This window comes from Mirounga leonina, unplaced genomic scaffold (assembly GCF_011800145.1).
Source record: "Mirounga leonina isolate KUSES-001 unplaced genomic scaffold, KU_Mleo_1.0 Mir_171, whole genome shotgun sequence".
NCBI lineage: Eukaryota > Metazoa > Chordata > Mammalia > Carnivora > Phocidae > Mirounga > Mirounga leonina.
In genome coordinates this window covers 7,892,934-7,914,270 of record NW_023270436.1, presented here as the reverse complement: position 1 = coordinate 7,914,270, position 21,337 = coordinate 7,892,934, and the positions used below count along the sequence as shown (strand labels likewise).

At 48.1% G+C, this 21,337-nt stretch overlaps 2 protein-coding genes across 6 annotated transcripts in view; one reads left to right on the top strand and one right to left on the bottom strand.

Moving 5' to 3' along the window:
• The window catches only part of IFT81 (intraflagellar transport 81), a 181,884-nt gene extending 177,436 nt beyond the window's left edge, over window positions 1-4,448 (bottom strand). For 2 of the 4 annotated variants that reach the window (XR_004681410.1, XM_035016970.1), the window contains exons 1-2: window positions 4,231-4,448; window positions 3,528-3,616 (exon numbers count right to left, since the gene is read on the bottom strand). The gene's annotated coding sequence lies outside the window, so the exon portion shown is untranslated. The remainder of the gene's footprint in view (window positions 1-3,527; window positions 3,617-4,230) is intronic. The other 2 variants (XM_035016969.1, XM_035016966.1) reach the window with 2 other exon arrangements.
• P2RX4 (purinergic receptor P2X 4) lies at window positions 4,351-21,128 on the top strand. 2 transcript variants are annotated; one of them, XM_035016979.1, is made up of 12 exons: window positions 4,351-4,546; window positions 8,154-8,301; window positions 10,918-10,989; window positions 11,085-11,157; window positions 11,599-11,695; window positions 16,182-16,262; window positions 16,365-16,506; window positions 16,606-16,742; window positions 18,873-18,966; window positions 19,108-19,173; window positions 19,513-19,608; window positions 20,573-21,121. In XM_035016979.1, exons 1-12 carry the CDS (start codon window positions 4,413-4,415, stop codon window positions 20,597-20,599), a joined length of 1,167 nt encoding a protein of 388 aa, XP_034872870.1. In that variant the 5' UTR covers window positions 4,351-4,412; the 3' UTR covers window positions 20,600-21,121. The 2 variants fall into 2 exon arrangements, with proteins under 2 accessions (XP_034872870.1, XP_034872869.1); XM_035016978.1 differs by having other exon boundaries at window positions 18,873-19,173; window positions 20,573-21,128.
• The last annotated feature ends 209 nt before the right edge of the window (window positions 21,129-21,337 follow it).

The following is a 21,337-nucleotide window of genomic DNA, read 5'->3' as shown; positions in this document are numbered from 1 at the left end:
CATTTATTTTTCCCAGCAGCAGTGTATGAGTCTTCCAATTTCTCCACAGCCTTGCCATCTTTCTGACTGTCCCTTGTTTTAATTATAGCCATGCTAGCAGATGAAGTGGTATCTCATTGTGATCTTGATGCACATGTCCCTAGTGAGTGATATTGAACATCTTTTTATGTTCTTATTGGCCATTTGTGTATCTTCTTCGTAGAAATGCTATTCAAATCTTTTGCCCATTTTAAATCGGGTTGTCATTTTACTGATTAGTTAGAAGAGTTAAAGAAGGGGTGCCTGGGTGGCTCAGTTGGTTAGGCGACTGCCTTCGGCTCAGGTCATGATCCTGGAGTCCCGGGATCGAGTCCCACATAGGGCTCCCTGCTCAGCAAGGAGTCTGCTTCTCCCTCTGACCCTCCTTTCTCTCATGCTCTCTGTCTCTCATTCTCTCTCTCAAATAAATAAAATCTTAAAAAAAAAAAAAAAAAAGAAGAGTTATAGAACTCTTTGTGCACCTGGCTGGCTCAGCTGGTAGAGCATGCGACTCTCAATCTCAGGGTCATGAGTTCAAGCCCCACATTGGGTGTGGAGCCTACTTAAAAAAAAAAAAAAAGAAGAAGAAGAAGAAGAGTTAAAGACTCTTACTTAGGATATTTAAGATACTAGACCCTTATCAGATACATGTTTTGTATTTTTCACATACTGTGGGTTGCCTTTTCATTTTCTTGACGGTGTCCTCTGAAGCACAGAAGTTTTAAAATTTTTCTATTTTTCGTTTTGTCACCCACCTGTGCTTTTGGTGTCATGTCTAAAAAACCACTGACTAATCCAAAGTCACAAAGATTTACACTTATGTTTTCATCTGAGTCTTGCAGTCTTGCTCTTACACTTCAGTGTTTGATCCATTTTGAATTAATTTTTACATATGGTAAGAGAGACAGGGGTCCAACTTCATCATATGCATGTGGCTATCCAGTTGTTCCAACACCATTAATTGAAAAGACTATTCTTTCCTCATTGAATTGTCTTGGCACCTTTACTGAAAATCTCATTTTTTTTTTAAGATTTTATTTATTTATTTATTTGAGAGAGAGAGAGAGAGAGAGAGAGAGAGCACAAGAGTGGGGAGGGTCAGAGGGAGAAGCAGACTCCTTGCTGAGCAGGGAGCCCGATGCGGGACTCGATCCCGGGACTCCAGGATCATGACCTGAGCCGAAGGCAGTCGCTTAACCAACTGAGCCACCCAGGCGCCCCGAAAATCTCATTTTTTAAAAACTAAACTCCCATGGTTGTTCAGTAACTACACTCAGTCAAACATATGACAAATATGCAACTGAATGTGATTAAGATGTAGGTTTGTGAGGTAACAGGGTGACGGGTATTAAAGAGGGCATGTGTGGTGATGGGCACTGGGTGTTATATGCAACTAACAAATTGTTGAACACCACATCAAAAACTAATGATGTACTGTATGTCGGCTAATTGAACGTAATAAAAAAAACATCCATGCAGCAGCTTTGTAAGATAAAAAAATAATAAAATAAAGATTTTATTTATTTATTTGAAAGAGAACACACAAGCATGAGCAGGAGGAATGGCAGAGGGAGGGGGAGAGGGAGAAGCAGGCTCCCCACTGAGCAGGGAGCCAGGCGTGGGGCTCCATCCCAGGACCCCAAGATCATGACCTGAGCTGAAAGCAGACACGTAACCACCTGAACCACCCAGATGCCCCCAAAGGAAATCTTTCAATAAGTATAACAAAAATCAGAAATAACAAAAAAGAATTGGCAGCAATTTTTCTTTCCTAACAGGACTTAAAGTAGGGAAACTACCTCTGTAGGGAGAGTTGGGACTCCCACTTTTTGCTTTATCCAGTTCTGTATTGTTCGAATTTGTTACAAAGAACATGTTTTACTTTCCTAATTGAGATGGTCTTTCAATCTTTATAAACAATTGTTTAGGGGTGCCTGGGTGGCTCAGTCGTTAAGCGTCTGCCTTCAGCTCAGGTCATGATCCCAGGTCCTGGGATCGAGCCCCACATCGGCCTCCCTGCTCCGCAGGAAGCCTGCTTCTCCCTCTCACACTCCCCTTGCTTGTGTTCCCTCTCTCGCTGTCTCTCTGTCAAATAAATAAATAAATCTTTAAAAAAGATTTATTAAAAAAAACAAAAGAACTGTTTAACTTCAAAAAAAAAAAAGATGTAGGTATGTGAAAAGTCCCAGCTGTAATCAGCATTTACTTTCACTTTATACAAACTAAGATTTCTCTGGCTAGTACACTGGGTATATTCACTATCTTGACTGTGGTGATGGTTCCATGGGTGTGTGTGTGTGTATATGTCAAACTTACAAAATTGTACACTTTAAATATGTGCAGTTTTTTATATGTCAATTATACCGCAATAAGCTGTTTTTAAAAACAGATAAAGGGCAAGAATATAAATGAAATAACTTTCTTTTCCTAATCATATTTCAAGATCAGCTTCTCTCGTTGGTCCTGAGGATATAATACCAACTAGTAGTTTAGAAAAACTTATTTATACATTTCTCCTACCTGCCTTGTTCCAAAACACAAGCAAACCACTTATTTTTTAAGATTTTAAGTAATCTCTACACCCAACATGGGGCTTGAACTCACAACCCCAAGATTCAGAGCCACATGCTTACCAACTGAGCCAGCCAGGCGCCCCCAAAACACATGCAAACCATTTAAATTCAAGATTTGTAAGGCTGGGACCATCTCATTACTGTGGGATAAATATTAACAAGAGCTGGAACTGAGTTTGGCTCTTAAGGAAAGAATTTTTAAGTCCCCTTCCAATGAGAATTTAGCAGCTATATATTCCTTTTCTACATAGAATTTAAGCCCTCCCAATTGCACCAAGCTCAATTTTGGCAAAGACTTCACCTGCCTGTTCACCCTCATATCCCTAGCATCAAGAATACTGCCAAACACACAACAGGCACTCAGTAATATCTGTCAAATGAATGGATAAAATCCCACTTAATCACCACCTTTTCTTAGGACCATTTTGGACTGAGGCAGGTGGCAGCTCTATTCTTCCTTCTAACTCAACAATTCCATCGCTAGAGATAGATGCTATTTCCTTCAAATTTTATGATTCACTTTTTTCATCTGGAGCGGCTTAGGAACCTCACATCCAGGAAATGAACTAAAATATTTTATCAAAGATTATACATAGGATCCACAAACTAGAAGCAATCAGGTGAGAACGGTTAGGAAAATCATGGTATACTCTCTGGAAGAAACAGCCCATTTATTAAAAACGATCATTATGACAAGTCTGCAATAACACAGAAAACACGAGGAGTATGAACCAGGAAAAAAAAAAATCATCATTGCCTGTGATTTACAAACTAAAATTTTATACACATCTGCCTGTGAGAATTTATACTCCACAAAGGCAGGCTGTTTGGGCTTGTTCTGTTCACTGAACAGGGCCTGGCATATTGAAGGTGCTTATTAATACTTGTTGAATGCATTAATGAAACTCAATATAAAATATATCTTTGAAAACATACCTGAAAGGGAATGAATAAACGTGGAAATTTATGTTCGAGGAGTAGAACCGTGGGCGTTTCCTCCACTTCCCTTTATTTTCCAATTCTCCCTAAAGTTGTGATAAAACTTTCTCAGTTGAAAGGACGGCCACAGAAACCCTCCCCTGGCTCAGGATGCTTCCCCCCTCCTCCTTTAACTAAGGAAGCATCAGAATTGGAGCAGGGGTGTGGCCTCGCTTCAATTCCAACAAGGCCACCGTACAGGGTGTGTGACTCCAGCCCAGGGCTCTCGGGGCGCCTGACATTTAGGTTTTTCTTCCAGAGGTTGAGAAGGAATAAGCTGGGACCTCCCGAGGGGCTGCTCTTTCTCCTAAGCTGCCCCGTCCCCCGCAGGTCACTCGTACCTCCTGGACCACCTAAAGGAGCAGCTCAGTAGCCACCCCCTCCCACCTCAGCGCCTCCCCCCCGCGAGGGGTAACTCATGCCCAACGGAGAGGTCACTCTCCACGGCGGCTCTGTCTCCCCTAAGGCGGTCACTCGTTCCCCCCGGCCCTCCACAGGGTCATTCGTTCCCAGAGAGGAGATCACCCCCTCCGGGTAGAGCCAATGCCACTTTGCGGGGGTCGCTCGTTCTTCCCGGCCCTACTGCCGAGGTCACTCGCCCTCAAGGGAGGACTCACCCCCTCCCCACGGGTCCCACTCCCCCCGAGCGAGGCGCTCGTACCCGAGAAGGCGTCGCCTACGCCCGGCCCCCGCCCCGAGGCGCAGCGCCGCCTCCTTCCGGGTCCTCCCACGCGAGTAGCGGCGCCGCGGGCCGCCTGGGCGGGGCTCCCGGGCGCGGACCCGGCGGCGGGTCGGGCGGCCGGGCGCAGAGCGTGGAGCCGGGCGGCGCGGCGGCAGCCGGCCATGGCGGGCTGCTGCGCGGTGCTGGCCGCCTTCCTGTTCGAGTACGACACGCCGCGCATCGTGCTCATCCGCAGCCGTAAAGTGGGGCTCATGAACCGGGCCGTGCAGCTGCTCATCCTGGCCTACGTCATCGGGTGAGCGCGGCCGCGGGCGCTGTCCCCGAGGGGCTCGGGGGTCCGGAGTGTTGCGACGGCCGGGAACTCCGCCTCTGGGTCCTGGCCGTGCACCTGCTGCTCTTGGCCTGGGTCACCGGGCGAGCCCCGCAGGCGGCCTCCAGGCGCGGTCCGGGGGACGGCGACCAGAGGCGGATGACATACGCCTCCCCGGACCCTGGCCCCCAGAGGGCCGGGCGGTGGGCCGGGCTCCGGGGCAGGAGACTGCTTTGATACTGTGGTTTTTTTTCAGGGCAAAGCCTGGCTAGACCTTCATCCTCACCCTTCCTGCTTCTTGTTCCGAGTTGCTCCATGCTGTCCTTTGGCTTTGCCCTTAACGTTTCAATCTTTGCACTGCACTTCCCATTCTGATGATCTGCTGAGAGAAACCAAGGCTTGGACTTTCCCTTTGGTTCCTTTTGGGCCAGTGGCTTCCGGTCCTTTCCTTTAAGTATCATGCGGTAACCCAAGATGATGAAGAGGTCACACTCGAGAAAGCATTTAAAGTTCACTTCGTTTTGTGGAGTTGTTGGGGGGTTTTTGTATAGGTACCTTCCTTCGCTTCATCATTCCCCATGCTGCCCTCTTACACTTCTATATGTCCTGCTACCTTCTGTCCCCTCACCAAGTGCTTAATTTTAATTGAGTGCACCCATTACAATTTTTTTTTTTAAGATTTTATTTATTTGACAGAGAGGGAACACAAGCAGGGGGAGTGGGAGAGGGAGAAGCAGGCTTCCCGCTGCGCAGGGAGCCCGATGTGGGGCTCGATCCCAGAATTCTGGGATCATGACCTGAGCCGAAGGCAGACGCCCAACGACTAAGCCACCCAGGCGCCCCGCACCCATTACAATTAATGAAACTCGAGAGAAGGTAGAAATTAACTGGGCCCACTTTCAAGGTCCACCTAGGGTGTTAATGGTGTCTACAGCTGCTGAGCTGACAGATGTTATCCGTTCTGGCATTCCTTTTCTTAGAAGGCCTAATGCTGTGGTCCCCAGCCGCACATTAGAACCTTGGGGAATCTTAAAAATACTGATTGCTGACTCCCATCCCCAGACCTTCTGATTTAATTGCTATGGAGTATGACTGACTCCCCAAGTGATTCTGATGGGGAGCAGTTTGAGAACCAATGTCCTAATGTTTCCTACACCTACCAAATCACGGAAGACTCACCTGAGGAACCGTAGAAAAGTAACAGATCCCCCACCCTGGGGTGAGGCTTAGAGTGTTAACATGGTCCATGGGAATTCACCTGATCAGGCAGGTATTGGCTTCTAACAGCTATCAGCCCAGCAGCAGTAAGTTCTGACAGGATTCAGTGAAATGGCTTCCCACATACGGGCTGTACATCAGAACCACCTGGCCCACTCCCAGGTTTGGATTTAGTGAGTCTCATTAAGTACCGCCACCAACTCCTTGCCCCCCAGTGATTGTGATGCACCCTTAAATTTTGAGACCTGCTACTAACTGGCTAACTAAACTCACATTGCTGGATTGGATCGGAAGCGTTTAGAATGAAGGGCTCTCAGCTTTTCCCTCTTGGCTTTTGATACTAGGGGGAGGATTAGTTTAACCCTATCTTAGGGTATCTGTAAAGTTCTAGACTACAGGAGGTATGCACCGGATGATGTAGTACCCACTAGTCACCTGTGGCTTTTGAGCACTTGAAATGGACCTACTCCAAATCAAGATGCTCTGTCAACATAACATACACACGAGGTTTCGAAAACATAGTGCAAAACAACCAAAAAAGTAAAATAGTACATTAATACACCTTAGATTGATAACATGTTAAAATATTTTGGATATATTCGGTAACATAAAATCTATCATTAAAATTAATTTTACCTATTTTTCTTTTTAACATGGCTACTAGAAAGTACATTACATATGTGGCTTGTGTTACCTTTCTGCTGGACAGCACAGCTTTCTAAGGTTCCTGGAATGTTTGCTACCTTGATCATGAGGATCTATAAAGCAGTAAAAGCTTTATCCATCTTCCTATGATCAAAACTGACTCAGGATCTGAACTAAGGGCTTTTTTCTTTCTTTCTTTTTAACTCATCTCTTAGCTTCCTGATCCAATTCATCTTAGACTAAACATGCATTTCTCAATTATCTAATTCTGTTATCTGTCATATGATGAGGAGGTAGTCAATTACATAGTGATCCCTGTAAAACCATGTGTCTCTCTTCAGCAACTCACTGAACACTATGGTAAAATAATGGTAACCTTCCTGCCCTAAGTTTCTGTGTGCCTGAATAGAATTAAATGAAAGCTTTATATTGCAGCTAAATTCCTAGAACCCCTGAAGAAAAGGCCTTATTTGGGGAAAAGCCTGTCTCTAGGATGGACAATGAATATGGAGACTGCTCAGACCAGACTAACGTATAAGTAACCAAAACCAGTGATTTTTCGAAGTTTCAGCAGCTAGGGCTTATAAGAGGAGACAGATGCTAGCATTTCTTGTTTCTAGAAATAATAACAACAATAATAGTCGCCGGTAGGTGTTTAATAACAGCTCTGGCAGGAAGGAGTTCTGATTTGTAGCATTGGCCAATTTCCATGGTGGAAATACTCCCATCAAGGCCAATTTCAGCCTACAATGGCAACACAAACATTGTTCTAAACATCTACTAGGCAAAACTCATTTAACCTCACAACTGTCCTGTGAAATCCTATTATCATTCCCATCTTATTGATGGGAAAAACTGAGGCATAGAGAAGTTAAGCAACTTGGCCAAAGTTATGCCTGATGAACGGTGCAGCTGAGAAATGAACCATGATCGCTGGCTTCAGTTTGTGTTCCAGTGTCCTAACCACTACGCGCTAATGTCTTTAGATTTTTAGTTATTCAGACTGGTTGTAAGGCCCCCAGTTCTTCCCAGAGAAGAGAAGCATACATGTGACCTGAATTCTTGGAGAAAAAATGTAAGAAACTAGTATAAAAAGTTACTTGAACAGTGAGATTCTCTTTTCTAGAAGGAATATAGCATACAGGGCAAGAAAAGAGGCTTCAGAAGCAAAAGACTTGAGTTCAAATCCTGACTTTGTCATTCGCTAGCTGTGTGGACCTTGGGCAAGTGACGTAACCTCTCTGTGTCTCAGTTTCCTCCTCTGTAAAACTAGAGAATAATAATGATATCTGCCTTATAAAGTCGTCAGGATTAAATTAGTTAATACATATATAGAGCTTAGATCAGTACCTGGCACCTGAAAACACTCAAATGGTAACTATTATCATAATTTTTGTCATCTCTTGGTAATTCCGCAGGTCGTAGTGCTTTGGAAGTGCTCAAATACCTAATAAAGACAGCATTCATTGAGTACTTTCTTTGTGCTGATCACTATGCTAAGTGCTTTACCTGCGTCATCTCATTTATCTCCCACAAACCACCCTGTGGTTTAGGTTATACACCCATTTTGCAGAAGTGGTAATGGAGCCCCCCAAAGTCAAGCAGTTTTGCAAAGTCATGTAATTAGTGAACATTATACTGTCAGCCTTTGGCTATCAGAGGCTCCCTAGCAGCAGTTCAAATTCACAGAATCCTTATGGCAATTTAAAGGGCCTGTTTTATTTTGTAGGTGGGTGTTTGTGTGGGAAAAAGGCTACCAAGAAACAGATTCTGTGGTCAGCTCAGTTACTACCAAAGCCAAAGGCGTGACTGTAACCAACACTTCTACACTTGGATTCCGGATCTGGGATGTGGCGGATTATGTGATTCCAGCCCAGGTATGCCTCCCACCGTGGCTTCTGTCTGACACCAAAGCTTCTGATTAGCTCCTTTCCCTTTACTGACTTTGCATTCTTTTTTTTTTTTTTTTTAAGATTTTTTATTTACTTATTTGACAGAGAGAGAGACACAGTGAGAGACGGAACACAAGCAGGGGGAGTAGGAGAGGGAGAAGCAGGCCCCCTGCCGAGCAGGGAGCCCAATGTGGGAATCGATCCCAGGACCCTGGGATCATGACCTGAGCCGAAGGCAGACTCCCAATGACTGAGCCACCCAGGCGCCCCCTGACTTTGCACTCTTGGTTAATGATTGGCAGAGTTCTAACATCACAGAGGCCCAGACTAATTGTCTTAGTCCAAGAAAGCAGTGCAGAAGGATCTCTTTCTGCCTTAAGGTCTAATAAACAATATTCAACCAGCTATGTTTCTTCAGCTTTAAATCATGGCTGGCTTAAACACAGACAACTCAGTCTGTCTCAAGCCCCGAAAGGTAGAAAAGCAAATATTTTAAATCCTGGGAAAAATTCGGGTGGAAATATTGCCTTCCCACATTTTGTATGTGCTTTATTGTTGTAAACCCACAAGGTAAATCTTTTCAGTGTAGAAAGTTGATCGGTAATTGGAGACCAAAGCCAGACTGGAAGGAAACAGACATAGGATTTCATCAGGAACAGAGGAGAAGGGAAGAAGGTGTTTGATACAGCATCCTAGTATCCAGTCTGTTAATCCACAAAGCTCCAAGTTAAATACTGACTCTCTTTAGCCATCATAATGTCTATGCTCCGCAGCCAGACCCTAACATATCCCTCCAAATGGCTTCCGTGCTAGGACGTCTGGGGTGGCTAAATCTCTCGGCTCAGAGCTTGGCAAGGGAAAGCAAGAACTTCAGAAACTCTCTTTTTCTTCAAGTGTGTTTGTTTTCTCCCTGCCTTCTCAAGAGAAGGGTTTTGCGGGGTGCCCAGAGGGAAGACTGAGCGGATAAGCAATGCAGGCCAAATGGAACAGGGGATTCGTAGTTTGCTGGAGGTGGGTGGTCCTATGGGCATGCACCTGTGTCAACAGAGCGACCACTCCTTTCTGTGAAGCCATGGCCTCGTCCTGGCAAGCTCTGGGGCCGCCACACTCAGTGTGTTCACTGGGACCAAGGAAGAGTGTGGGCCCACTGCTTCTGGCCCTCGGTGGGAAGGAAGAGGCAGCAGCTCTGCCTTCCAGCTTAGCTCTGGCCCCGGGGCTTCGTGAGCTCCACAGAGCTCCCTTCATGAGCTTTCACAATGGCCTCCTGCTTCTCCACAGATGGAACACAAACGTCAGTTTGCACCACTTCTACTCGGCTCATCTCTGGACTGAAGTTTCCCTAAGCTTAAAATAGAGAAGAAATAGGAAACAAACAGTAAACCCTATTGAATTGTTCACATCTATCTCAGGAGCCGCTGGAGCAGCTTCTATAGACCACGTGAACAGCATGTCTCTGTGGGAACACCGAGGACGCTGACAGGGGTGCCAGGGGAGAGGCGCGGGCATCGTGCCACCACCTCAGGCCTCCTCTTGGGGTCATTCCCTGTCTCCCAACATGGCTTGTTCTAGGCCTTTCTTTGGAAGATGCCAGCCATTCCCAGAGCTTCCACCACCTCGTCAGACCTGGGGGTGGAGAGGTCTACAGACACTTTGATCCTTGAGTTACCCTGATCCCCCACGTGGCTCCCAGTGCTGACTCCACTTTTCCTGGGAGTCTGAAATGCCGAGAGAAAGCTTCCGGTATTTCATTTTAGAATGCCAGTGCTCAGTGAGGGGGAGGTCCAACTAGAATTCTTGGGCATCTTTGTCTTTTACTCCTAATGTTGGAAGGTCCTTAGCAACCGACTCTTTAGTCTCATCCCCAGTGAACTGCACTCCAGAAACTTTAAATCAACCATTTGGCACCTTCCTAGGAGGAGAAAACAGAACCTTCTCGAAGGGAGGAGCGTCAGTTACGGACCCTGACTGGGTCTTCTCTAGAATGTTTTATTTATTTAATTTCAGTTAGGAAAGAAAACCAGCCAAACTTGGGACTTTGGTGGCCTTGTGTTTTTGTACCTCTGAGGTAGCCTGGTTGGCAGATGATGTTTTGCGCACCTGTTGGATCTTTTCCCTCAACAAGCCAAGCTTTAATTAAGGAACCACCTCAGGTGATAGGCATTTCCTTTTCCACTGAGGTGAAATTCATATGTCATAATATTAACTATTTCAGATTTAAAAATTCTGTGGCATTTAGTACATTCACAATATTATGCAACTATCACCTCCTTCTAGTTCCAGAACATTTCGCTACCCTAAGAGGAAACCCCACACCCATTAAGCAATCGCTCCTCATCCCACCCTCTGCATATACTATATGCAGTTTTAGGCATCCCCTGGAGATAAGGGGGACTATGGTACAGTATTTATTTGAATCCTGTCTTCAGTTAGATTATAAACTCTCAGAGAACAAGAGATCAAAAGATCATTTTTTAAATTGTTTTTTGCATGGCATGTGGGCAAAGTGAAAGGTACTGTCCTATTAAATGAGTGACTGGTGTTCTTCGTGGCTCGGCTTGATTCCTTTGAAGGTAACAGAGTGATGCTGTCTCCCTTCTGCAGGAGGAAAACTCCCTCTTCATCATGACCAACATGATCATCACCGTGAACCAGACCCAGGGCTTCTGTCCTGAGGTAGGCAGCTTCTCTGGGAAGAGCCTCGGGCCTCAGGCCCCTCTCGTCGGCACCTGACTGACCACATGGCATTTCCCTCTTTCTTCATTTTCCAGCTTCCAGATAAGACCACTGTGTGTAAATCAGATGCCAACTGTGTTGCTGGCTCTTCAGGCACCCACAGCAATGGTATGAGCATGTGGCTGTGACCCCACAGTAGACACTTAGCCTGGGGAGGGCAGCCCCTGACTAGATTGCCTCCTCTGTGGGGCCTGTCTCATAGAGAAATCTTCAGGATGGAGAAATCCCGCACATTCCCCAATTCCTCCACATGACCCTGAGTGAGCTTGCTGTTTAGGTTAGGGTCCCAGGATCTTCTCAACATTCACCTGTCACCCGTGCCCCAGAAGCCATCCCAGATCTTGCCCTGTGCTGGAGCTTGGCATCGTCCTAGCGCTGCCTTTGGACTCAGGCAACTCTTTTCCTCTCGTTTCTGGAAACTGTATAAATCCCAGAATTGGAATAGATCACGATTGATTGCACAGGATGCTGTGGCGGTGCTCCCACTCTCTACCTTGCAAAGTAGAAAATAGGAGACCCCTGCAGACCTGGGTTCCCTTGCCCCTGCAGGAATTGCAACAGGAAGATGCGTGCTGTTCAATGGGACTGTGAAGACATGCGAGGTGGCAGCCTGGTGCCCAGTGGAGGATGATAGCCACGTGCCCAAGTGAGTCCTGCCCGAGGGAAGGCGGCAGGGGAGTTAAGGCTTGTGTGTTGTGCTCTTGGTGTCTGTGTGGAGTCAGGCTTCCGCAGGGCGGGGACCACAGGCAACCATCAGAGGCAAGGTGGGCCACAGTGTTTGTCACTTGTCATGGGACTGCAGCTGATTTATTTCCATGTCTGGACTCTTGTCAGTTGCGAGTAACTCCAGGAAACAGTTCTCAGTGCCTTACCCAGGACACACACATAGCAGGGGCAGTTTGTTGTTCAACAAACTACGAAGAGCCCAGCACGACTAGACCTGGGGCTCAAAGGACAGCTTCAGAGTCTCTACATTTTGACTCTGCTTCCCCCCATACTGGCTTCGTTTGCAGGACCCATGGTGTAGTCCCAGGAGGTGGCTCCGGGCTTACATTCCCCCAAGTCTTCCAGCCCAGTTGTCCATAGAGGTTCTAGATCTGTCCATCATCACATCTTCAGCCACATCCCTCAGCCCACACTGTAGCTGGGGCATGGATTTTGCTTATCAGCTCAGGCCTGGGTCACCTGCCGATCTCGGAGCTATGGTGGAGTCAGTCCCGCCCGAGGAACACAGCCTGAGAGTAGGGAGGTGTGGCTTCCAGAGGAAACTGGGGGTTCTGTTACCAGAAAAGAAGGGAACAGAGGCTGGGCCGGAAAATAAATAATGTCCACTGAAGTGTGTTGTATAAAGTAGAGCAGGTCCAGGGTTGCCCCAGAATAACATTTTTCCCAATAGTAATTTGCTCTGCTTGGACTGGGTAGGGTTAGAGGCAATGCTCCCAGAATGGCTTGCAACTCCAGCATTCTTGACCCAGAGTTCAGACTGAGGCCTGGATGAGGCCAGAGGCGCAGGGAGTCCCATGAACCCCATCCCAGGTATGCTGCAACAGAAGAACCTCTGATTTCAAGATTGCTGAGGGCAGGATGTGAGGGCGATCTGGCTGCGACATCTGTCACCCCATTGATCGCCAGGGTTGATTCGGCTGATCTGGTTGGCTAGGCGGGTGTCCCCTTCCTCCCTCACCGCTCCATGTGCGTCCCTCCCGAAGCTGCGCGCTCGGTCGAAGAGGACGACCTTCCCCGATAGAGGAGGACCGTTCTTCGGTCAAGGGTATACGAGTAGCTGCGCTCCCCTGCTAGAACCTCCAAACAAGCTCTCTCAAGATTGCTGAGGGCAGCAGCTCAGGCCAGGGAAGGAAACAGTAAAAGAAAAGGAATCTAACATTTCTGAGGTGGAAAGGGTCTTACAGAGCCGTGCTCCCTCCCTAACATCAGTGCCACTGGCCGTGGGTGTTTACCGAGCGCTCGCAATGTGTCTGGAGCCAAATAAACTGCTCTGTGTAAAATGCACTCCAGAGTCCAAAGACATTATGGGGGGAAAAATATATATATACATATATGTGTGTGTGTGTGTATGTATGTATAAAATTAATATGTGTTTACCTGGTGAAGTAATACTTTAGATATATTGGGTTATTATACAAAAGTTAATTTCACTTGTTTCTTTTTGCTTTTTTTTTTTTAAGATTTTATTTATCTGAGTGAGAGAGAGAGCACACACATGCGTGCAGCATGGAGCGGGGGGGGGGGGCAGAGTGAGAGGGAGAAGCAGGCCCCCCGCTGAGCAGGGAGCCCAACTCAGGGCTGGATCCCAGGACCCTGGGATCATGACCTGAGCCGAAGGCAGACGCCTAATGAATGAGCCACCCAGGCGCCCCTTCTTTTTACTTTTTAATGTGAGGAATTGGAATTACGAGGTGGTTTGTATTTGTGTCTCATTATATTTTCATTGGACAGCAAGGTTATAGATTTAATCTTGTGGAAGGTGATTTTTTTTAAAGATTTATTTATTTACTTTAGAGAGAGAGAGCACAGGGGGAAGGAGCAGAGGGAGAGGGAGAGAGAGTCCCAAGCGGACTCTGCGCTAAGCGCGGAGCCAGACACGGGGCTCAATCTCACAACCCTGAGATCATGACCTGAGCTGAAATCATGAGTCGGATGCTCAACCGACTGCACCACCCAGGTGCCCCCAGTGGAAGGTGATTTTTAAGTGTACAGTGATACATAAAATAACATGAGTCACATGGATAGACATTCCCATGTCCGTTCAAATTCAGCTTCTGTACTTATATCAAGGAGGAAATCCTGGTTTGGGGTGTCTGTTGTCACTTGCTAATTTCCATTTCTCACAAAGAATAATCCCCAGATTCAGCACCTTGGGCAAACAGTAATATTAACTACAACGTTTAGTAATATTGTTTTGATTTGATTATATTTATTTGAACAGTGACCTCTGACTTGGGGCCAGTGATACCTCTTATGGTCATGATGGAAAATTTCATTTCAAAATGAATGCCAATTCAAAAAGTGAGTTGATCGTAAAAGCGGAAACAACCCAAATGTCCAACAACAGAGAAAGAGATAAACAGGTTATAGTCCATCCATGCAAGGGAATATGACTCAGGCATAAAAAAAAGAATGAAGTGTTACATGCTACAACATGGATGAACCTGGAAGACGGGGTGCTAAGTGAAAGAAACCAGACACAAAAGGACACATACTGTATGATTCCATTCACCTGAAAGATCCAGAGTAGACAAATCTAGAGAAACAAAAAGTAGATGAGTAGTTCCCAAAGGCTGGGCGGAAGGGAAAATAGATAGCTACTGTTAAATGGGTACAAAGTTTCCTTTGGGGGTGATGGAAATGTTCTAGAACCAGATGTTGGAGATGGTTTGCACATCCTGAATGTGTTTAATGCCGCTGAATTAAACACTTTAAAATGGTTAATTTTACATTATGTGAATTTCACCTTAATTTTTTAAAACCGGTGAGTCAATCTTAAAAGTATTGCATATAAGGGGCTCCTGTCTGGCTCAGTGGGTAGAGCGTGTGACTCTTGATCTCGGGATTTTGAGTTTGAGCCCCCACACTGGGTGTAGAGATTACTTAAAAATAAAATCTTTTTTTTTTTTTTAAAGTATTGCATATGGGGCGCCTGGGTGGCTCAGTCGTTAAGCGTCTGCCTTCGGCTCAGGTCATGATCCCAGTGTCCTGGGATCGAGTCCCACATCGGGCTCCCTGCTCGGCAGGAAGCCTGCTTCTCGCTCTCCCACTCCCCCTGCTTGTGTTCCTGCTCTCGCTGTCTCTCTGTCAAATAAATAAAAATCTTGAAAAAAAAAAAGTATTGCATATGAGGTAGACAGATGTGGGGGGAAAGTTACAGTATAGGGAACGACAGGGGCGCCTGGGTGGCTCAGTTGGTTAAGCATCTGCCTTCAGCTCAGGTCATGGTCCCAGGGTCCTGGGATCGAGTCCCACATGGGGCTCCCTGCTCAGTGGGGAGTCTGCTTCTCCCTCTCCCTCTGCTGCTCCCCTTGCTTGTGCACTCTCTCTCTCTGACAAATAAATAAAATCTTAAAAAAAGTATAGGGAATGACAGTAGTTCGAAAAATCCTGATATAATGCATCCCTCTGGATACAGGGATGAGGGGATTTAAAGCCCCGGAAAAGCACCTTGGTCAAGGCCTTTCTCGTCATCAGCAGCAACAGGCTCGGCTCTCTTTGCTCTGTGGCCTTGCTTCTGTCTCAGGGTTGAGAAGACTGTTGAAACTGTTTCTAAACTCAAAGATTCCACCTCGATCAGGGGAGCCCCCCCCCCCCCGCCCACACACAGAGGAGTCTGCCTACAGCTCTGGATTCTCCATAGAAACCCACCAAAGGAGTGGGGCCCCCTCGGAGCCCCAGATTCAGGTTGTACTGTCAGCACGGAGCTGACGTGGCACCTCAGAGTCAAGGCCCTGCGCCAACAGACATGTGATTTTTATGTACTTTTGAGATGAGGTCAGGATCCACCCTGTGGGTGAATTTACCTTTGCTTTGACTTGTAAAACCAGATCTGTGGAGCATTCCCCTGAGAGCGCCTGAGGGAGGCGAGCTCTGGAACCCCACAGCTGCAGGCTGAATAATTTCCCCGGGAAGCCACTAGGCCTCACCCCTCCTTCACTATTCCTCCAGCTCTTAAATTCCCGCTGCCTTCAGCAAGAGGCACGAGAGGAAGAAATGGAAAGGCTTGGTTTAGTCTCCCCTGCTGACCTAGTGTTTATACAGAGGAGAGTAGGAAATGCTTGAGATGTTTCACTTTTTTTTTTTTTTTTTTAAGATTTTATTTACTTGACAGAGAGATAGAGAGACAGCACAAGTAGGCAGAGTGGCAGGCAGAGGGAGAGGGAGAAGCAGGCTCCCCACTGAGCAGGGAGCCGGACGTGGGACTCAATCCCAGGACCCCAGGATCATGACCTGAGCCGAAGGCAGCCGCTTAGCCGACTGAGCCACCCAGGCGCCCTCACTTTTTTTCTTGACAAAATGACGTTGTAAGGCGCATGTGCACGTGCTTTGTTAAAATATTGCCTAAGGATGTGAGTATACGTATATGTGTACTTTTATTAACGATACGTTACGATTTTTTTCAGACCTGCTTTTTTAAAGGCTGCGGAAAACTTCACTCTTTTGGTTAAGAACAACATCTGGTACCCCAAATTTAATTTCAGCAAGTAAGTGCTGGCCGGCTGAGTGAGTTCCCCGGTGTTTTAGAGCAACTTCTGGCTCTTCTTTGAGGTTTTCCTCGCTTCATTTCTGCTTCCTTTTGATTTCAGGAGGAATATTCTTCCCAACATCACCACTACCTACCTCAAATCATGCACTTATGATGCTGTAACAGATCCCTTCTGCCCCATATTCCGTCTTGGCAAAATAGTGGAGAGCGCAGGGCACAGCTTCCAGGACATGGCCATCGAGGTAGGCACGGGCCCCTGGCTTCTCTGACAGTTTTCAACACACCTCATTCTAGAATGCGCCGCGAGGAAAGCTGGCTCTGTCTCTGCTCACAACCCACAGGGAGGCATCATGGGCATCCAGATCAACTGGGACTGCAACCTGGACAGAACCTCCTCCCTCTGCTTGCCCAGCTACTCCTTCCGCCGCCTGGATACCCGGGATGTGGACCACAATGTGTCCCCCGGCTACAATTTCAGGTAGGTGTGAGCTTGGGCCCTGGTTCTCTTGTGTGGGGGCCGGGGGCGATAGTGGCTGGATCACTCCCCAGTGGGGGCATCCATGCCCATCAAAGACCAGCACTCACTCAGCCCCCCAAGGGCAGTGGGAAGGCTAGGTGCCAGAGAGAGTGTTCAAGCAGAGCCTTGTCCCTGTACTGATTTTGAGGAGCAGGTGAGCTTGTGATCCTCTGGACCAAAGACTGCTGGGGCCTGACCCAGGAATTAGTTTCTCAGTGTCCTGGGGCTACCTTAACTAATTAACAAAGTGGGTGGCTTGAAACAACAGGAAGTTACTCTCTCACAGATCTGGATGCTAGAGGCCCCAAATCAGGGTGTCAGCAAGGCCAGCCACCTTCTTTGCCTCTTCCAGGTTCTGGTGGCTCCCTGCGATGCTCGGTGTTCCTTGGCTCATAGACCCATCACTCCCGTCTCTGCCACCCTTGTCACATGGCCTTCTTCCCTCTGGGCACATCTCTGTGTGTGTCCCCTCCTTATAGGACACCAGTCATATGGAATCAGAGTCCACGCTAATTCAGTACGAGCTCAGCTTAACTCATTCCACCTGCAAAAACCCTGTTTCCCTACTTGCATTTCGCATTCACAGGTTCCAGATGGCTACAAATCTTGGGTGACAGTGTTCAACCCAGGAGAGCTGGTCATTTGACGGAAGGACCGAGGGGCCAGGGTCAGGTTTGCCACTTCCTTGAGGTAGCAAAGACCTTAGCCGTGTACATTTTCGTGGGCGCTCTGTGGCCTCTGTCACGGATTTTGCCACTCTTAAACAAAGCAGCCCTCCCAGGGGCCAGCCGAGTAGGTCTGAGGTGCGTTCGTGTTGCACTTGTCTCCCTCTAGTGGTGACGTGAACAATCAAAGACACATGGGATCATAGAACCATCCGGAACGGCAGTCGGCTATCATCTTGAACCATCTGGCTCACTGATACTAGGGCAGATATTTGCATTTTCTTTTTCCTAGGAAAGAAATCAGGTTTGTGTTGCTCTATCTCTGTTAGACAGTTCTAGAAACCATTGTGGAAAACCTCAAGCTTGGGTCAGAACCTCGGGACAGAGAGAAGCTCATGGGAGCCCTCACCAGAAGGACACCCCTCGCCCTGACCTCTGCTAGTATCAGGCCCCACCTGAATCCCAGGCCCGACCAGGACATGGATGCCGTGGGCCAGACCGATCGGGGGCCAAGAGTTCAGGCTTCTCGGAACCAATGTCCTATATAACATGGGCAGCAAATGGCATCATGGCTCAACAGTGCCCCCCCCCCACCACCATTCCCCCTTGTGGGTTTTTTTAATGGCTTGAGATATCTTTCACCTACCACATCGTGCATCCATTTAAAGTGTGGGATTGGATCGCGTTTAGTCTAGTCATGACGTTGTAGGACTATCACAATTTTAGAACATTTTCATCACCTCAGCGAGAAAGCCCATATCCTTCAGCCATCACCTCTGTCCTCCCTTCTACCTCAGTCCCCGCCAACCACCATCTACTTCCTGTCTCCCTGGACTTGCATAGAAAAGGAAGCACACACCGTGTGGCCTTCTGTGACTGGCTTCTCTCACTCAGTATCGTGTTTTTTTTGAGGTTCATCCATGTTGTAGCATTTGTCATTACTTTCTCTTTATGGCCAAATAGTATTCCCTTGTGTGGAATTTTATTTATTTTACTTTATTTATTTATTCATGTAGTCATCGATGGGTCAGTGGTTCTTTAAAAAGATGTCCAGTGCTGATTCTGTGAGTTTTGTGGAGTTTCGTGGCCAGCTCCATGCCCCTACCCACAAGGCAGGCCCGGGGTTTGCTGCTCACTGACCATATTCTGTTAGTGGCCAGGATCTCCTTGAGACGTGCAGGTGGCTCAGCTGTGATATGGAGGATATTCAGAGTGAGAGGTTCCAGCTCAGCCATAGGAGGTGACAGTGATGCTGGACGAGTTCTTCTGGTGCCCCGTGGGCCCTGGCACCCTCCTGCCAACAGCCCAGCCCTCATGCTGCATGACCCACAATGGCCAGGAGAGGCCTCGAGATGCTCAGGTGGATCCAGCCACCTGTCTGTCCCTGCCCTGTGCCTTCTGCCTCTCACCTGTCCTCCTCCCCTAGGTTTGCCAAGTACTACAGTCACCTGACTGGTGCTGAGCACCGCACGCTCATCAAGGCCTATGGCATCCGCTTCGACATCATAGTGTTTGGAAAGGTAGCCTGGCTACCCCCTCCTCTCGGGGATCTGGTTCAGACCCAGGCTTCTGGGTTGGCCAGAGACAAGGGGCCCTCTCCCCACCTCTTATCTGCTCATGCCCTCTATCATGACTTTTTCTTTTTCTCCTGTCATTTGGAGGCTGGGAAATTTGACATCATCCCCACCATGATCAACGTCGGCTCCGGTTTGGCACTCTTAGGGGTGGTGAGTGACTTAGACTGCTCCTTCACCCCCGGGCCTGGGGCCCTCCTCAGCAGTAGTTAGCCCAGCGAGGTGAGACCCTCCACTGGCGTCTTGGTTCTTCCCCTTGACCCTAAACTCGTTTCTAGAGTCGACCCTCTAGGCTTGTTGCCCTTGCCTCCAGCACCCCCTCACCTTTGCTTCTTCAAGACCGCAGCCCTTGGGGCCTCACCTTTTCCAGAGAGGGAGAGCCTTGCCTTTACTTTCCTTGAAAGGTTCTAGGCTTTGTGGGAAGGGGCAAGCGCAGGATAGCAGGGGCGAAAGCATCCCGGCTCCTCCTCTCTCACCCTGTGCCACATTCAGGCGACGGTGCTATGTGACGTCATAGTCTTCTACTGCATGAAGAAAAGATACTACTACCGGGAGAAGAAATACAAGTATGTGGAGGATTATGAGCAGGTAGGCCCCCTCCTGAACTCCAGAAGGCAGGAAGGTCCAAGCACCTTGCCTCCTGCACCTCTTTCTTGTCCCAGTGGTGAGCACCTGGAGTACTGGGCCGTCTGGGGGAGGCCCTAGCACAGTGGTGCTATTGGGCATGTGGTCAACCCAGGCAGCCGCACAGCGCTCCTTCTCTGCTCCACTTCTAGAACATCCCTCTTTAAAATCTAGCCTCGCGGGGTGCCTGGGTGGCTCAGTCGTTAAGCGTCTGCCTTCGGCTCAGGTCATGAACCCAGGGTCCTGGGATCGAGCCCCGCATCGGGCTCCCTGCTCGGCGGGGAGCCTGCTTTCCCTCTCCCTCTGCCTCTCCCCCTGCTTGTGCAAGTGCGCACTCTCTCAGGCTCGCTCTCTCTCACGCGCGCGCATTCACTCTCTCTCAAATAAATAAAATCTTTAAAAAATAATAAAATAGGGCGCCTGGGTGGCTCAGTTGGTTGGGCGACTGCTTTCGGCTCAGGTCATGATCCTGGAGTCCCTGGATCGAGTCCCGCATCGGGCTCCCTGCTCGGCAGGGAGTCTGCTTCTCCCTCTGACCCTCCCCCCTCTCATGGGCTCTCTCTCTCTCTCTCAAATAAATAAATAAAATCTTGAAAAAACAAAACAAAATAAAATAAAAAATTATTTAAAAAAATAATAAAATGTAGCCTCATTTTAATTAGTGACATCTCAAGTTAGTTATAATAGTGAATATTATCACAAAACCCCACACTAAACTTGCCTTGCATAGCAAGAGGGGTTGGGTACCATGCTTTGAGACCCCCCCTGCATGAGGACTAACCTGAGTATGTTCCGTTGTGAAGGGCTGCCCAGAAGTCCTGGCTCTCACCCGCCCCAAATGGTCCAGACTTAGCTGTGGGCAGCACCTGGTGGGTGTACGTCTATCCATAAGCATATCAATCAACGATAAGCATATCATTCTTTGCAGGGTCTTGGCGGTGAGATGGACCAGTGATGCTTCCTCCACACTGGGCTTCCCCCGGCCCTCATCAGAGCACAGCCAAGAGGGAGAAGAGGCTGCCGTGTCACCTCAGAGAAGGTTCCAGATTCTGAATCCATCTCCACTGCACAAGAACTTCATGGTCGCCCAGCTGTTTTGTGTGTAGGATGTGAATAGTAAACCACCCTGACACTTGCGGGTGTTGGGGCGACTTCTGGCCCAAGGGCGGTGGTGCTCCTGCCACTGCAGACCTGGGGGCCTCACCCAGAACCAGCCTTCCCTGGGGGGCTCCCAGCTCCAGCTCCCTGTGAGACAGGCCCAACTGAGGCCCGGCACTCGGTTCAAGCACTTTATGAGGGAAGGAAGGACAGCCGGGTGTGGTCGCTGGACCTCTAGCACATGCTGTCACGGGACGGTGTGTGTCCTTTGAGAAGAGGCACGCTGAGGTGGTCATGGACCAAACATTAAAAAGATTTTCTCAATCTTTGTGTGGTTTCATAGCACGAACTAGAACTTTCCTCCCTTCCCTTTTACTTCACCAGTAAAAGAAGTGCAAATTCCCAGGCCCCATTTAAACAAGATCCCCAGGTGACTCATGTGCCCACGGAAGTCTGAGAGGCACTGCTTTAGCAGGCAGGTAATTGCTAGATTTGTTGTCCCATTTGTTGTCCCATTTGTTGTCCCAGCTCACTGTGCTCAGAAAAAAACTTCTGAAGCAGTCTGCGGTTGGAGCTTAGGCGTTTTCCCCCTGCT

Excerpts from the sequence above, each read along its gene's own strand:
- P2RX4 (XM_035016978.1), top strand. The coding sequence starts at position 4,413 with ATGGCGGGCTGCTGCGCGGTGCTGGCCGCCTTCCTGTTCGAGTACGAC. Across the intron at positions 4,547-8,153 it reads ATCCTGGCCTACGTCATCGG|GTGGGTGTTTGTGTGGGAAA; the intron begins GTGAGCGCGGCC and ends TTTATTTTGTAG. Across the intron at positions 8,302-10,917 it reads ATTATGTGATTCCAGCCCAG|GAGGAAAACTCCCTCTTCAT; the intron begins GTATGCCTCCCA and ends TCCCTTCTGCAG.